Source organism: Nesoenas mayeri, assembly GCF_963082525.1.
Source record: "Nesoenas mayeri genome assembly, chromosome: 2".
NCBI classification, from domain to species: domain Eukaryota; kingdom Metazoa; phylum Chordata; class Aves; order Columbiformes; family Columbidae; genus Nesoenas; species Nesoenas mayeri.
This window is the reverse complement of record NC_137543.1, coordinates 141,470,561-141,488,957: the sequence shown is the minus strand read 5'-3', so window position 1 is coordinate 141,488,957 and position 18,397 is coordinate 141,470,561. Positions and strand designations below refer to the sequence as shown.

The window sequence follows — 18,397 nt, the reverse complement described above, 5'->3', positions numbered from 1 at the left end:
TGGATCAAGCTATGCATGGTGATGTTAAATTATTTTTTAATAAGTTCTGTCTCAGATTTTACAACATTTCACCCCTAAATTGGGTTAGTAAACCTGTTTGCAACAATGATGACAGTTTGCTTTGAGTGCTGACTTAAAACAGCCTGAAGTCTGATGAAGGGTGTGATTTTGCATTTATTTGCATTTTTTTCCACACACCTACCCTAGCCTCTCTGAGGGTTTTGGGGAGCATAGAAATCCTGGCGGAAATAAGGAGGAACACTTGCTGAAAGAGTCTGTCATTGAGAAAATGTCATCCTGTCACGAGCATAAGCAGAATTTCCTGTTCAGCTGGGACAGTCTGTGCCTTGCCTAGGGGAATGGAGGACAGACAGAAATGTATCCAGAGAGAACAACATTAAAATCTGTGAGTTGCTAGAGCTACTTGTTCTGTGCTGTGGATGCACAAATTCATGAGCATGGTGTTAATTTGTTAACAAAGGAATAAAGCATTTCTGATTCGAAGGTGCTTTGCTAAGTTTATGCTCTATAGACCATACGGAACTAATGCATAATGTGTTAAGCGGATTTTTTTTTCCCTACGTGGATTTGGGAGCATGTATAAGCGATGCATGTGTAGCCAGTGCAGAAGGAGCACTGTGCAGTAGGAGCTCCGTTTTCAGATCTGTCTGGTTAAGCTGAGCAGTCCTGATGTCGCAGGGCGGGCACCACTTGCTTTGAAGACACTGAGACTTAAGTGGGGGGTGGTGGAAATTGGCTGCACACATCAGTGCAGTGGCAAGGCGAGAACAGGAGCTGGGTTTCTGCATCAGTGGGACTGAGCCAGTTGCCAATCCCAACAGGCTTCTTTTGCCCCGCTTTGGGTTGCACACGCATTTATTTAGAAACAGTCGTACCTGGAATGGCGCTTCGGGCCTGGCTTTGCAGAGGAGCACATCGCTGCCTTCCTTCTGCCTTGGAGTGCTGGCATGTTTGTGCAGAAGCAACAGCTACTCTGTTCCTTTCCAGAGACTGCTTTTGTGCCCAACGCTGATCCTGCCCGCAGGACAGGAGGGGCCCTGCACACCCAGAGTCCATCATTTTTGCAGAGTGGCAAGTCAGCGGGGCCTTGTCATGACTGCTGTGTCATCTTTAACTTGAGCAACTATGAATTTTTGTGCTGGTGGAAGAAGAGGGTTGGGTTCTTAAAGCAAACGTACCGCCGTTATTTAATAGTTAAGGGGTATAAGGAAACTATTTACAGAGTTTGACTACAAAACCAGTAGTGGAACATCCTCAACAGTCTTATACAAAGGCCTGAACCAGCTGTACGGCTGCACTTCAGCAAAGAGTACTGTCCCCTGTCACACATTCCATGACCCAGTTTGAACATTGACCAGAGAATAGTAGATGCCTTTTTCAGCCAGGAGCTGCTGATGGGTCCCTTGCTCTACAACCTTGCCGTTTTGGATCACGGCAATCTTGTCAGCATTTTGGACGGTGGAGAGGCGGTGAGCTATCATGATGCAGGTGCGACCTTCTCTGACTTTATCCAGCGCTTCCTGGACAATCTGCACAAGAAACAAACCAAAAGGAAAATTAAATAACAGCAGCTGTTTCCACCTGTGGTGCCCTTAGTCTGTCATTTGTCATAGAGCAACGACAGAAGTGATGTTTCTGTGGCCTCAGAGATGAAAACCTTCTACTCCCAATGGCTGTTTCAGATCCCTGTCGGTACATGTGGGGTGGGACAGGGGGAAGACCACATGTGTTCATGCTTGTGCTGGCCCCAGAAGTCACCTCAGCAGACTTCTCCAGGGTCACAGCTTGGCCATTCCCTAGTGCTGCAGGCCGATCTTGCTTAGTTTTAGAAATTGGCCTGAACAAGTTGGTCTGGTTAACAAGCCAGGCACTTTCTCACTCTCAGCAACATGGGAAACTGCTCCAAATTTCAGGCCCACTCATTGAATAATTACAACTTAATCCCTCAAATAGTTCCATTATAAAATGATGATATAATAAAATATAATGCTGTATAATTTTGTATTCCAGTTTCTAAGTACTCAGTATGCTGTACTAGTTTCCCCCCCCCTTTTTATTTTTTCATTCTCTGGAGGTTATGAATTCTACAGTCTTCCTTTTATCATGGGCCCATGCTTCTGTTCTGCTTTGTGCTATTGGGCTGTTTCAAAATGCAGATAACAACCTGCTACACTGCTACAAGCTGCACGTGGGGAGTTTCTGCTGCTTCTTAACAAGTCTGGGCTGCTGGCAGGCCCATCCTTACTTGGCATCCTAAAGATTCCAACTGTAGGGACACAGCCTGTGAGTTGCTTCCTGAAGGAGACTCCTACAGCTACCCAGAAAGCCTCTGTTCTTCCATAAGAAACATCTGGGCTTGTTATACAAGTAAGGAATAAATACAAATACTTGTTTTCATAATAGTCCTCTATTTCCAATTCAGTGTTTTAGTCTGTATGTATCACAGCTACATCATAACCAGCCAACTCACAAATCCCCATTCCCTTTTGCAAAGCCAAGGTACCTTTTCACTTTCTGTATCCAGCGCAGAGGTAGCTTCATCTAACAGCAGGATTCGGGGCTGCCGTACCAAAGCTCGGGCAATAGCGATACGTTGCTTCTGACCACCAGAGAGCTGGGTTCCTTTGTCTCCCACACGTGTGCTGTATTTCTAGATACAGAAAGGAAGCACAGGTGTCAACCTGGATTTGGACCTAATTCTGTGGAGTGTGACACGGCAACTGCACTTCCACCGAGGGCTGAGTCTGAGGCAGCCCATTGCTCAGGTGCCAGGACAGGTGTGGGTGAGGAGCCTACATACAGCAACCAAGATGAGAAACATGTTTCTGAGTGTATTTAACTGCAGAGAAAACCCTGTGATGCTGAGCAGGAGCAGTGTCATTTGTTTTGGGTGGCAGACCAAGGTGCAGAGAAGCTAAGCACAAACCCAAGATTCCATTGAGTGACAAGCAGCCCAGGCAGCCACTGCCACAGTTCTTCCACCATCCCATTCTCTGTAAGAAGAAATTTCAGCCTGAGAAATGCTGTGAGTGATTGAGAATGAATGAAAAGCCAGTCAAATCCAAAATTGCATCTGTCTTGCACCTTATTTTAAACCTGCCACAAATTAACTTGAGACATTAAGGGAGTGGAGCAGCTCCTGTATGAGGAAAGGCTGAGGGAGCTGGGGCTCTCTAGCTTGGAGGAGACTGAGGGGTGACCTCATTCATGTTTATAAATACATAAAAGGTGAGTGTCACGAGGATGGAGCCAGGCTCTTCTCAGTGACAACCAATGACAGCAGTGACAACCAATGACAGGATAAGGGGCAATGGGTACAAACTGGAACACAGGAGGTTCCACTTAAATATGAGAAGAAACTTCTTCACAGAACACTGGAACAGGCTGCCCAGGGAGGTTGTGGAGTCTCCTTCTCTGGAGACATTCAAACCCGCCTCCACACATTCCTGTGTAACCTCCTCTAGGTGTTCCTGCTCCAGCAGGGGGATTGGACTAGATGATCTTTCGATGTCCCTTCCAATCCCGAACATTCTGCGATTCTGTGGTTTGGTTCCCACTCTGCACTCCCCCATTTGTCAGACTTCTTGATTACCTACTGTGTGCACAATGTACATCTCTTCATCTAAGGGATGAGGCTTTGCAGGGAAAAACCACCAGCCTCCTAAGTTTGTGGGAATTTACTGAGGGAGAAATATTTACCCTAGCCCGTATTTCCTACATGAGCAAGCTGACAAGAGGTGTTGGCTTCAGCTGATCGGTTCAGGCAGCAGGTAGGAAGAGCCTTTGCTTGCACTCACCAGCCAGGAGCTGCTCAGCCAGACATGAGCAGAACAACTCCTGGGAGGTTTTTTTTCCCCCAGCATAATTATTTACAACCAATGTAGAAAACCTGAAACTGCTTTTCCCTCCAGGATGCTATTTATTTTACAGCAGAAAGGCCCACTGTACCGGAGAACTCAGTTTATCACATCAAAAACAACTGGGGTGTAACAGGTATAAACAGGGGAAGGGAGAGAAGTGGGAACGAGGTGATGGGTTTCTGCAAGCCAGCTCTGTGTGTGGCTTTACACACCTGGCTAATGAGATGTTGTTCAGAAAAGGAGAGTGACACCAGCACCTATCAGGCTGCCTTGGCATTTTCCTACTGCTTTCACTTAACTGAAGGGAAGTACCCATCATTTTTTTCCATACTCTGCCTGTCTGTTGCTCTTCCATGCTCTTCCATCTAGAATGGCTTGCCTGAGTATCAGTATGACCCAGGTTATTTTAGTAACAGAGACTTCTCTTTCAGGGATGAAGACCCTTCCCACTCAGACACCTGCAGCAATAGGACTGAGGAAATGCCTGCAGCCGCTATCACCTCCTAGCTCTCTGCTTGTCCTTCAGCTCTTCTGAGGGGGAAAATCCCCAATTTTCATTGTCTAATTCAGTAAGAGAAAAAAAAAATGCTTTTAACATGTATTTATTTAGGAAAGCATGGAAAGACACTGTATTTTTTTTTTCCAGTTGCAAGTTGGAAATGAGAGCCTAATTACCTTTGGTAGTGATTCAATGAAGGAATGGATGTTGGCTTCTTGTGCTGCATTAACAATTTCCTCATGCGGCACCTCCCGACTGTTATCCCCATATGCGATGTTTTCAGCAATAGTGCAGTCTAACAGCATTGGTTCTTGGGAGACAATGCCAATCTGAGCTCTCAGCCACTGAACATTTAGTGTCTTTGCATTTTGACCGTCCAGCAGCTAAAAAGTCAGAAATAATACATTTTAATCATAGTACTTTATAGATAGAAATTTTAAATTTTTTTGTTTGAGTTTTTTTATTTGTTTATCTGTCTTCAGCAGATTGGTCACTCACACCATTTTATACCCTGAGTCTGTTAGCTTAGACACCTGTGCATTGCAGCAGAGATGGGGAGTTAAGTGTTAAAGTCTATTTACACTTGCAATAAATACAATAACATCAGACCTCTATATAAACCTTGAAAAACTCCACCTGTGTCAAGTCACTGTATTTCACTCCACTTGTTTATCAACCTAACTAAAATAGCCAATACAGATCTACTTGCTCCGTCATCTTCCTGTCAGTACTGGAGACATTCGGTACTTTGCTTCCGAGAGAAAGATCTGTTTCAGAAAGCAGAAGAAGATCTATACCCCAAAGTGTTTCCACAGCCACTTCCTTTATTAGCAGCTTTATCCCGTCTCCATTATGCTGGTCTGGGAATCAGATGTCCTCATGTCTCAAATGAGAGTAATAGAGGACAGTAATGGACAGTAATCCCAAACCCATAACTGAATATTATCCTTGTACATCAGTAAGAAAAATTCCTCTACCACCACTTGCTCATGTCAGATGAGACAGATGTAAAACTCTGTACTTGAACTCCTTCTCTTCTCCCACTGTACCTTATCTGGACTTCAGCATTCACAATTATAAGTTGTTTAACTGTCGCCATTCTGCAGATGACTAATTTTGTATAAAATAAAACATCAGTCTATATTTCTGCTTTATCCTCATGTCTTCTACCTAAAGCAGAGCTAATGAGCTGTGGACTAAATCATCACCACAGATTAAATATGAGATCTCTTTATTTGGTAAGTACTAAACTGTCCTAGGAATGCACAAGCATCTATCTGCACCCTCCAGATGCTTCAAAATCCAGGAGGAGCCATTCAGGTTTTTTTCATCTTCCCTTTACTTGGTTTTTACCTGCTAGGTGATGATGCAATGAAGGTCAGTGGCTGCCCTAAGCAGTGCTGCTGTTAAACTTTCAACAATTCATCCTTACTGTAATTAAACTAAACCTCAGTGACACCAGTAGGCTCTGGTCAGGCCAGTGTAGCACCTTCTCTCCATCTTGTTCTAGTCAATTGAAATGGCATGGGAAATATAGAAGTGTTACTTCTGTTTTACCCATGCTTGCACAGAGAATATTGAAAATCCTTGATTTTCAATAATATTACAAAACATATTAGAAACATTGACAAAAGTGAGTTGTTACACTAGCAAACACTTAATGAGATTATTGAAGAGGAAAAAAAAGACCCCCTCAAACAAAAAAAATTATATTAATATAACAGAGTAAGATGTATCATGAACATGCAACTTCCACTTTACTGTGGAACACTCACCATTTCTCCACTGAGTGGATCATAAAATCTCTCAAGCAGCTGAACAACCGTGCTCTTTCCACAGCCACTGCTACCAACAAGAGCCAGAGTTTCTCCTTTTTCTACATTGATGTTCAAACCTCGGAGCACTTTGGCCTCTGGTCGGGTTGGGTAGTTAAATGCCACGTCATTGAATGTTACGTTTCCACCAAATATTTTCTGATTGAAACAGTAGAGTTAGATCAATTTTTTTATGCTAATGTAACAGATCATAAAAGACTATGAAGAATATTCATAAAAGAGATTAGTGGGAGTTTTTCCAAAGGATCAGACTTTTTTTTTTTTTCCTCAGGAATTAATATGTAGCGGGAAGCTATTATGAAAAAACAAATTATCTCCTAAATATACCTAATTCTCTCCTAAATATACCTATCCTATACCTACTCTGCAGGTATATTTTAACTAAAATTCTGTTCCATAAACACAATTTTTAACAGCTTCTCTTACAGCATCTATTAAACAAGATTACATTTGAAAAGTAACAATAACTCTGGGTGGCTGACTTCTGTCTGCTTTGCAAGGACCTTGTTCAGATTGTTGGCATGTCCTTTGCTGATTTTTTTCCATTATTGTCCGTAGAGATACTGAAAATGATCTACTAATCTTGTTCTGTACACCAAATCAATCCTTCTACTTAAAGATATTTTCTAATTAATTTACTACAAAATATAGTCTCATAGATGTAATATGGACACATACCTACACAATAAGAAACATAGTTCGTATGAATGAGCATATATAAAATGTAAATACAGACATATGCAAGTGACCAATCACCATAACAGCTCAAAAGTATGATACTTCATAAGACTTCATAGTTATTTTTCTTTATTATTTCTGTGTATATATGCATTATAGACATATATATGCATAATAAACACAGGGTTTATAATATATATGCGATAGTTGTCTGGAATGTTCTGTCTTCTTTTTTATATGACCAGCCACACGCACCCATATGTTCACATACATTGTTGGTTACTAAAGCATGTGGCAATCTATTACGGACAACTTGTAAGTAGGTTATCCCTTAAAAATTTCTGGTTAAATATTAGAGGCTTAGTTATACATTCAAGATGCATGCTCGGGTGGCTTCATGCAAAAAAATCTTGAAAAATGATCTCTGCTGCATCAACCCTATTTCCACTGGCTCTTAAAGATGCTTCACCAAGAGACGGGATGTTTTGGCAGGAGAAGACACAAAGCAAAGCTTAGCCCCATAACCCCAGTTTGGTTGCATGAGTCAGATGTGAATGGGTTCACTGAGTATGCTATGCTGTGCATAACACTGTGGTTACTTACAGGCTTCTCTCCCTCCTCGCTGTAACTATCTATGGAGGGTTCTCTTTCAAACAGCATGAACAAGTGAGCAGCTGACATCTTGGCTTTGGCGTAGTCTGGAGTGAAAGAAGTGCTTTGTCCTAATGCCATTGCACCAAATACAATAGCTGAAAAAACTCTGTAAAGGTAACAAGGAGAAAAATATATTGACATCAATGTGGAAAAGGCAAGAAAAGCTTTTATGTGAAGATTAGGGGCTTCAGATAAATACTCATTAATAAGGCTGAAGTAGGATAAGAGCTGTCTACTGCAACCTCTGTGACTTTTTTCCTTACTGAGAAAATCCATAATTTGTTTGTAAGGAGGAGGGTAGCACTCTAGGCTTCCCTTCCTTGCACACTTGTCTGGATTTATCTCAAATGGATGTGTTGATTTATCTATCTGTTCTTAATTCATGAGATGTGGTAGGATGTATAGTTTCTTGCAGCTCAGTTTCTTCATCTATAAAATTGAATGTGTTGTGGAGCAGTCTGAGAATTACAGAGAAATTTGTCATTACACATTTTCTTTGAATGACTCAGTCTTCCAGCCACAGTCAAATTCTTGAGTTCAGGAGGAAAAGATAAAAGACAAATGGGAGATGAGAAAGAGGCATGAAATCTGAGATGAGCAATGGGCAGCAGGAGACACATGGGGAGGAGGGATTCACTTGCAAGCGTAGGGAAAGGGAGGGTAATGCTGGTATTTGAGAAGGGGTTGGTGTATTCAGGGTAAGAAGCAGCTTTAGCTTCAGCAGCATTTTTTTTGCCAGGCAAGAGCGTGGCAAGTGCTGAAACCAAGTGTGGGATGTGCACGGGAGACAAGGTGGCTATTGACAAACACGGACAGGGATTTCAGCTGCAGGGAGAAAAGCAGACAACTTCTTTAGATGCTGGAGATGGGGAGGGCAGAAAGAGAAGGCTGGAAAAGTGCCAGTCAGTGGAAACAACTCACTGAAAACACTCAGAGAAGCTTTCTCAGCTCTAGCTGGGCATTTCCCAGATTGGGTGTTTGCTGAACCCTTCTCTTGCTCCCCACCTCTTTTTCCCCAGGGCTCGTAATTTCCTCACCTCAGTTTCACTTGGTACTTGCTCCACTTACCTTTTAATCTTGTCCACCTGTGCTCCCTACAGCTCAGCCATGTGATTCTGTTGTTAAAGAAACCTTGTTGTCCATGACAACAAGAAATGGCTTTGCTCTGCCTGTTTTCATGTTGTCTGTAATCAGGCCACCTGATTACAAGGAAAATTGTATGTAGGTAGCTAAACACGGTCTAAAATCATCACTTATTTTGGATTTGTAATAGTGTAAGGAAGAAAGGGGAATGCAAGGGTGAAGAATGAAAGACAGAAGTATTTATTGATTTTTTCAGTTCATACTCCATAATTTCTTGACACCTATAGAAAAATCACAGATCACCAAATAGATAAAAAAGAACCTAACAAAGAGATACTTACAAAAGCACATCTTTAAACTGCATATGTCCGTTTCTTACTAGATAGGCACCAAACCTAAAACACCCAGCATAAGTGAAGTACATAATAGCTTGTGTAAAGGCAAAAGTAAATCCAAAGATATGTGCCTTCTTCACAGAATTTCTGTAACAGAAGAAACATAATAATGATCATATTGTACATCCACTAGTAGCAATAAAGAATGTGAAGAGTATCCTATAATTAAAAGGAATGCACAACTCTTTATTATTAAAAAGTAAAATAATCTCCAGCTCTTTGTAAGATCTTAACCTAAGACATAACCATTCCTACTGTTGCAATTCAAAGTTTCAACTGACACATGAGGAAAAACTTTAGAATTTCTACAAAGCAGAAATGAGTACAATAGAACAAATCTTTGTGCTTTATCTTATAGAATCACAGAATCATAGAATCATTTCACTTGGAAGAGACCCTCAGGATCATCGAGTCCAAGCATAACCTAACTCTACCACTAAACCATGCCCCTAAGAACCTCGTCTAAATGCCTTTTAAACACCTCTAGGGACGGTGACTCCACCACTTCCCTGGGCAGCCTGTTCCAATGCCTAACAACCCTTTCCATGAAAAATTATTTCCTAATATCCAATCTAAATCTCCCCTGGCACAACTTGGGGCCATTTCCTCTTGTCCTATCACTTGCTACTTGAGAGAAGAGACCAACACTCTCCATGCTACAACCTCCTTTCAGGTGGTTGTAGACAGTGAGAAGGTCTCCCCTCAGTCTCCTTTTCTCCAGGCTAAACGGACCCTTACATTGAACCAAAGCAAATTACAATCTGTGAAGTATCATGTGATCTGCAATAGTACTTTGACAAAATAGCATGAGTAAATGAATACAGAAGCTGCTGTGCAGGTCTGCCCTTCTGGTTCCATCTTTGGGAAAATCCCACTGATTTTTATAGAAATCTTATAGGAATTTATAGGAATCATACAGATAAAGACTGACTTCCAGTTTGTTAAACTATAAACTCCCTGAGAAGAAAGGGCTTGCGATTGTAAGAATTAATTAAAAATTCCATTTCCAGAATTACAGAAGTCAAAAACATTATGGAGACATTGGGGAAAAAAGTCATTTAGAATGTTACCTTTAGAACATTAGCCAAAATGTCAAGAATATTAGCTTGAAGGGAAAGATAACCCATATTTTTTACCTCAAAGCTGAGTTTGGAATGAAAAAATTTATGATGCACTGACAGACATAAATTATGGTTCAGTTTATTGGTGTTAATTTATGTTCATTTTGAAAAGGAATATTTCAGTAACTATTTTAAAGAAGGATTTTTTTACCTATATGATACTTGCAAACCTTGTTCATACATAAGCTCAAATTTTCTTTCCTGAGTCAATGTAACAACAGTTCGAATATTTTCTATGGCTTCTGAAGCAATCTGTATTGGAGAGCAGATATCCATCATCAGAAAAACAGGTTTATATGAAAATTTTTAAACATAATCTGATAAATAGAATAAGTGCAATAGAAGTATGCCTACAATACTGTTGAAAGCATGGTTGCAACATTTGTAGATATGCTGCTGCTAAATATACCCAATTAGCACACTTTATAGCAGTGAAGGCGAGACAACATTCATTTTAGCACAGGCCAGCAATGGGATTTTATTTTCCAGTGAACTTGTGCAACCTGTCCCAAGGATGATGCCATGCAGCTGTCATGGCTGTGGGAGCCCAGACAGGAAAAACTGAACAAGCTTCATCACCCGCAAATGCGTTTGGGACTGCGAAGTAAACTATATGTCCACATTTTCAAAAATAACTAGTGATTCTGAGCTCTCCCATAAAGAAATGACTTTTCCCAAGGTTGCATTCTCAGCATTTTTTGAAAATTAGGAGTCTTTCAAAACTCGTAAAGGAGAAACTCAGAACCACTGGCCAATCCTAAAAATGTAGATACAGATTTTCCTGGCCCATATGGCAGCTTGGCATCTAATTCCTGTTAATTTTATATCTTTTATAATCTTCTTGGTTTGCCACAGAAGAAAAATTAGAGAAGTTTTCCAAAATGATTAATGATGTTATGTACTCAGGCTTGATTGAAAACTAGTGGCAGATCATACCTTAATTTTCTCAGTGCTTCCCAAATATTAAGGCAATTTCCTTGTAGTTAATTAATATCATCAGCAAATCTTTTAATAACAGCAGCTGATTTAGCCTTGGTCAGGAATCCAGCAAATCAAAACTCAAAATGCAAAAAATCTTGGAAAGTAATTTTGTAAGGTATATTCATAGAGCACTGCAGTCATATCAGCTTATAATTTAGTTCCAATGTACACATTTTAGGGGAAAAGAAAATGCAAAATTATCCATTGTCTAGAAAGTGACCCAGGACCTGGGACTCAAGCTCAGTTTCTCACATGTCGTCCCCCATTTAAGATTTGCACACTGTGGAATCCTGCCACTTCCACAAAAGGCCCCGCAGTGTCGGTGCTGTTCCAAATCGTGTGCTCGTGGGTTGTACCAGGAGCTGACGAGCTCCATTAGGTAAGTGTGTGATGAATCCTGCTGCTCATAAGGAAGGCATGGAAGACATTTACTTTCTTTTAGCTCTATTGTTTCTGCACTACCTTTCGATGAGAGTAGTTTATTTTTATCTCTGGTGTGTGAAGATGGTGTTTCTCCACAGGCAGTTTTCCAGGAAGAACCCTTCTTTTAAAGAGAAGAGTAGATTTTTTACCTAGAGCTAAAAATAGATGCTTGGGACTTGTTTTCCTTCAGGTTTGCTTGATCTGTTGAATGTGAAACATTTTGCTGAATCGCTATGGAAATACGTGTTTTAAGTTTTCCCAGAAACTGGGAATCTACAAAAAATTGTTTTGACTAATACAGTCTGCCAAAACCAGATATTCAGGTCATCATCTAACAATTATGTAACTGTTCTTACAAATAGTCTCCAAGGAAGCTGTCATGAGATAATTATAATCAGCTGTAAATAACCTGGCTATGAGATAGCTTTAAAATATTTCAATGCATAAGAATGTACTCAACAAGGTTACTTTTTTTGGCAAAGCTTTATGAATAATTAGTTATGGTATCTTGAATTTTTTCTTGATTACCCTATCATGTAAAGAAAAACAGATGTCATTCATTTTTTTCAACAAATATTGTATTTTAAAAATAAATCTCTTTTAACTTCTTATTTTAATGTGTAACAAAACACCTCTAGCCTTGTGAATTATCAGCTTTTACTGTAAATGTAGAAAATAGCTTGGAAGCAAACATGACTCTCAGCCTTCAACTCAGTAAGAAAAAGGAAAAGCCTGGCAGCTCCAAATACATGAGAACTAACTTCCAAAAGCTTAATTATACCCATGCATTTAGCAGAACCTTCTTTCTACTTCATTACTTCTACATAATAATTACAATAAATACTTAACCTATGAATAAGAAACACAACAGACTAAGTAGCATGAGGGATAGGATATTGAAATAATTAAATAAAGTGGAAAAACTAATGTAACTAATGTAACTGCTCATAAATATTACCTGGCTCCTCTACAAGCACCATGTTTTCTTTATGTCTGTATTACAGATAAGAATAGTTTTACAGACATGTAAAGTGAATTTTTTCTCTGCACAGACAATTTTAAAATGCTTTGAAGCTGAGAAGCTTTACAGTTGCCTTACTAAAAACCTTTAATCAATTTTCTCCTCTTAGAAGCAAGATTGTTCTGGACTGTTTCTTTGTTTTTCTAACAGCCAACCTGTGAGCTCACAGAAGTTTCCAAGTTTCACTACCGGTGAAACTTGGAAACTTACTCTCATTACTCCCTCTTGCCTTTTCCCAACCACTGCTATCAGCCAATGCTGATAAGTAGCCAGTGCAATCATTGTATGATCTGGACAGATAACAATTTTAGCCAGATCATCAGTCAGTGCAGTCCTTGCACTGGATACTTATTTCAAAAGAGCATTGTGAGACTTTGCTTGTTAAATTCAAGTTGCATTGTAAGCCTCAAATGAAAACTGTTTAGAGTTCATGATAAATGAAAGATGAGTTAATTCCCTTGAATTCTCTTGTCTGTTTGTTACGTTTTTACTGGACTTATAGATTTATACCAAAATGCCTGGCAGGCAAAACCAAGAGGAATTTCTTTTTATTTTAGTGTGAAAGGGGCTAGGAGTAAACACCCCAAACCATTCTCTAATCAGCCTTGGTGCACAGAAACGCCTTGGAGAAACTTTCCTAATATAGATCACAGAATCACGCAGAATCACAGAATGTTATGGAAATAGCTAATAAGATTCGCTGCACCCAGACTCCACTGCACAACTGACGATAGTGTAATTGGGAGGGAGGGAAAGGGCAGAAGATCACACAGGTGCTGTGCTGCTTGGACTGTGTCAAAAACCCTGTGGCCACAAAGCACGGTCTGAGATGACACGTCTTGGGAAGTGAGAAAGCAGTTCTTCCTAAAGATATGAGATGAAGTGACGCCCTCCATCTTTGCTGCCACACTCACACTTTTGTTTGAAGCAGATTCCCAGGCTCCTGCTTCCCTTCCCAGCTGAGAGGGGAAGAAATGAAAACCAGAGCGAGAGCCTGCAGGGCACGGTCAGCTACGCTGTCGCCATGATGTTTCATGCTTCCTTGTCACTGGGGGTTTCTATACTGTACCTTTTTATATTAATTTTTATTAATTTTATATTAAGCCCATAGACAACTACAAGGTGTGAGAAATTTTCAGCTTTGTATTTGCTATATCACCATTCTGTCAGAACAGTACAACAATGTGGACTTTTACTTATTTGAGGAGTTGACAGTTGATCCATCACCAACATCCCTATTAAGCAACATTGTGTATTACAACATAAAAATAGATAAAAATGTCACTGAACCCACCTTTCCTGCAATTTCCAGTTCCTTTTTATCTTTTTTTGCATGTCCAGCAAGCATCTTCATTTCAATCATTCCTGTAACAGCAATAATTGGCACAATGGCTAAAAGCAGAAGAGTCAGCTGCCAGCCATGGATCAATGATAAAACAATCCCAGTCCCAAGATTAGCTACATTTTGGGCAATCAGTGCCAGTCTTGAACCTGTAGCCTGGAAAAGAATGAAACCATTGTAAATTACTCTGTTTTATTTGAAAACTAGACAGGAAATTTTTGTTACCAAGACAAATGAGATTTATTCACCACAGGACATCTGCAAATGTGTAATTTAGTCTAAATATTCTGCAGAACTGGATGCTTTATCTTTTGAAAAATGATTCTGTTGTACAGATCATTCCCTCAAATCTTCTGTGTCTTATGTAGCCTCTCTCCTCTGTTTCCATCTATTCACTCTGATTTATAGTCCTTGTTTTCAGGTTATGCCCCAAAAACCCAAAAGACATTTCATAAAGCTCATGTGTTTTATACATAGAACCATGACTTCAAACTTGCTAGGTCTCCTGAAACATGACATTTCCTAACCTGGAGTCTGAAATAACCATTTTTTCTCTCTGACCACTTTTAAGCATTTGAACAAACACACTGCTGAAATGAGCACCATCCTCATTTTGAGGCATACGCTCAAGAATTTTGTTAATATTTGTAGCATTTAGTATGGAAACTCAATGCTGTCTAGACATCTAAGCAGGTCGGATAAATAACTTTAAATAAATGGACTCCTTAAGGGTATGACTCATTTATACTGGCAATAACAGGACTGAACACTAGTATGAACTAAAAGCAAATATATATATAAAACATATCTTACCCACTATTATGATATTAGACTTTTGTGTGACAACAAAATAAATATTATTTAATAAATATTTGTTTACTAAATCATGTTAATTATTTAGTAAATAAGAACAGTTGCCAGATGACTGTGTATGCTGGATTTCTAGCTATCAAATCCAGTCTGTAATTTACTCCATGCTAAAGCAGGTATGAAAAATGCCAGTGCTTGTTACTTACTCCTTTCACTTGTGACGCATCATTAGCAAGTCTTGTAATTAATGCTCCAGTGCTATTTTTGGGATCATCAAACCAGCTGATGTCCTACAACATGAAATCTAGTTATGATAATCTTAAAAGCTTTAGTTTGCACATCACTTGATTAGGCTACATAAAATAACTTAATCACTTTGGATTACAACGAGATGGCACGTGATATGGTGTTTCTAACATGTAACCATAGATACAATAGACCTAAATGTTTAATAAAGATATAGGAACACCAAATTAAAACCTAAGTTGTATTAACAATCTATATATCCTTTTTGCAACAGCACAAACATCACCATATTATTTCATATTAAATGTAGCTTTACAATAAATTTTTGCTTGTGTTTTTGATGATCAGATGCTCACTAAATAGCAATGCCAAAGCATCTGCCATTTAAGGACTATTACTTGGGTGTTTAACATGCATCTGCAAAGACTACTAACTGAACAATATACTTTCTCCTGTTAAAAAGCTAAAAATACATCTTAATTCTCTATCAGCTACAAGTACTGTGAAATCTGTTTCTGCTGCAAAGTGTTTTGAAAGTCTGAGTGGTGCTGCAAAATCTCTGTGGTGCCTGACAAGATATATGTAAAATGATACGCAGCGCTGGGAGATTGCTCAAGACTGAGTCTTTCTCATCTGGGCGACACTATTTTCAGCAAAAAAAAATCAGTCATGTAGTTTTGTATCTCATTAGCGATTCACATTAATTGGTCAGAGGGAGCAGTGACTCTAAAGCACTTATTTGAAAACTGAAATGTTTGAATTAAATGCAAAACATTTGTCTTGCTTAAACCCAAGTAAAAATAAAATATTCACTCTGTCTTTCCTCTACATTTGATGAATTTCAAACCAAAAAGATCACTATAATGAAACAATCTAAGTATTTGCATCACTTTATATACCCATAATTCTTACCAACAGTATGGTATTTTTCTGTAATAACTGTCCATAAGGTTGTTGTAAGAGCTTTTATATTTCCTACCATTAGTTTATAAATGCATAACCTTCAGATCACTAAACATGCTACATTTTGATTTTAGGGGTTTTATTACAGGTGAGGGATTATTTTTAATTTCAGTGAAGTACTGTATTCTTAAATACAGTATGAAAAAAGTATGTAAAACAAACAGGTACACTGTGGCTGTAGGCTCATTTAGCCAGATGGTTGCTTCAGTGTTGCATGATATGGAAAACGCACCACATGTGTTGGTGCTAATACACAAAATCCTTCCAGGTCCCACTGCTGTGGTGCATGATAATTGAACATGATGCCAGGTGGACACTATTTTCACACCAGAGTGAGAAAAGTGAATATAATGACATTACTTGACTCCTCAGACCATATAAACCTCTCTGTTACCTTTAGTGTCTTTCAAGCCCTTCTACCAGGGGTCTGTTGAGATTCAATATGGTCTTCCAGACCTCACTTTCCTCCCAGGCTAGTAACAAAAATTCTCATGGAACTTAATTTCCAAGGAGGTGATCTATAATCCCTCCCTGTGTAAATCAGAAATAAGGGGCATCTGGGCCTCCAGCAAAAGGGGTTAACAAAAGGGAAGCTGATGAAGGTCAGATTGGCTTGGGGAACTCCTCAAGGAGGAAATGACCCTCTGTGGAGACCAGGAAATCTTCGCTCAGCTGTTTGAGCCGAAGAAGTGGTGGGGTTGTGCCTGTTTGGAGACCTCCTCTGGAAACCTCCCAGACTTGCCAAGGTATCAGACCAGCATGGCTGGGATATGCCACTGTCTGTAGCAAGCGAAAGGCAAGGGAGTGATGTGTCTGTCTCACATTGCTCTGCTTTCTGCTGCCTCAGGGATCACAGGCATACCAACAGCTGGGTCAGCTGGGAGCAAAATTTTATGAAACTTCAGGGATGGACTGAATTTATGCTGTGGATTCATCATAAGATACTAAGATCAGATGATCCTTGTGGTCCGTTCCAACCTGGTATTCTATGATTCTGTGATTTCCTTAATGTACTTGTTGAATTAAAAATAAGTAAAGAAATAAATACATAAATTGGTAGAAAAAGCAACTGGTAAGGATAGAAGTGGCAGCAAAAGAAGGGCAGAAATGCCTGAGTTAGTTGTAGCTGTGCTGAAAGAGGAACTGGAAACGCTGGTAATGCTGCAGGGCAGCTACCAGAGCAGGCAGTGCTTTCCAGGGAGGCCTCACCAGTCTGCACTGATAGGGCACGTGCTGCAGCAGAGCACGGATGCTGAGCAGCTCAGCGCTGCACGAGCTCCAGGAAGCAGCTAACGCCAAGCACCAAATGATGCTGATAAGGCTGCTAATGTGCATAGCTGGGATCCTTGCCATCCTCCTCACTGCTTAGCAACCAGAGACGGCTGTGCTTGGATTTCGGACTTATTATTTTAAAAAGCTTCCACTCTGCTGTTCAATGTACTTCTATCGACAGCAGAGTCCTGTTCCTGCCCCTGACCCCTACCATGGCTGCCTCTGACTCTGTGCGTGCTATGTAGGAGCAGTCACCAGTTTAGTGAGTGCAGCAAGTCAGATATTCAGGTCCTATAACCTTCACTAGTAATTATATACATATATATATGGAGTTAGCTGACTGTGAAGGCCGATCTGAATTTCAGATTCAGCCTCTTAGAGTACAGCCTACTTTTTCTGAGTACTTTGATCTTATTAAATAAGCTAAATAAACACTACCATCACCTTTGAGCTTTCTTACACTGGTTTTAAGATGATGTCTATTAGTTATATTACTAGGAAGTTTTTAAAACCATTAAAAATATCTACTTGGACCTGTTATGAAGATTTAGTCCAGACAGTTTCTAAACTGAGCTAAAGAAATCAGTGCGGTATCTTTATGGATATGATTGCTGCATGACTACTTAAATAAACACAAAGACAATTTATGACATGTAAACAAACAAGCATTTTTAAAGCTCTTGAAAGCTAAATATACAGTGCTTTTACCTGTCTCAGCATTGCTTTGAATGCCATGGATCGAAGCCTCATTGTAAGGATCTCTCCAGCTTTGCCAAATGTGAAACCCTGATTAAGAAAAAAAAAAACCAAGTAGCTGAGCGATAACTAAAGGGTTTTGTGCATGTAAATGTGATACACATCAAGTCACATAGCAACTGAACTGATTTATATAAGAACTTGGTAGTTTTCCGGCAATGTACCTAATTCCATCCATTGGCAAAGTTTGTCATCTGCCTGGTTTGAACTTTGTGTGCCTCCACTACAATCCCATCTTCTGAAGATGTGATTTGAGATACTATTTAACTTTCATGATATGGAGCTTTGAGTAATCATAAATTAAGCATATGATGTGGTCTTCCTCAGTTATTTTTGGTACGTTTTCTTAGAAAACCAAGGTATTGAATTCAGGTAGGTTCATGCAGAGTAGTTTCAGTGCAACCAGTTTCAGATGCTGACAGGAGTGTTGCATGGAG

At 39.7% G+C, this 18,397-nt stretch overlaps 1 protein-coding gene across 1 annotated transcript in view; it reads right to left on the bottom strand.

Moving 5' to 3' along the window:
* Nucleotides 1-1,343: 1,343 nt before the first annotated feature.
* Nucleotides 1,344-18,397, bottom strand: part of LOC308053360 (ATP-dependent translocase ABCB1-like) — a gene marked incomplete at both ends in the record, with an annotated part of 53,705 nt that continues 36,651 nt past the window's right edge. Inside the window, 10 exons of the mRNA XM_080364212.1 lie at nt 1,344-1,550; nt 2,525-2,671; nt 4,557-4,763; nt 6,156-6,353; nt 7,497-7,653; nt 8,972-9,112; nt 10,298-10,398; nt 13,866-14,069; nt 14,930-15,013; nt 17,913-17,990. Of these exons, the coding sequence (XP_080220338.1) occupies nt 1,344-1,550; nt 2,525-2,671; nt 4,557-4,763; nt 6,156-6,353; nt 7,497-7,653; nt 8,972-9,112; nt 10,298-10,398; nt 13,866-14,069; nt 14,930-15,013; nt 17,913-17,990 (1,524 nt within the window). The remainder of the gene's footprint in view (nt 1,551-2,524; nt 2,672-4,556; nt 4,764-6,155; nt 6,354-7,496; nt 7,654-8,971; nt 9,113-10,297; nt 10,399-13,865; nt 14,070-14,929; nt 15,014-17,912; nt 17,991-18,397) is intronic.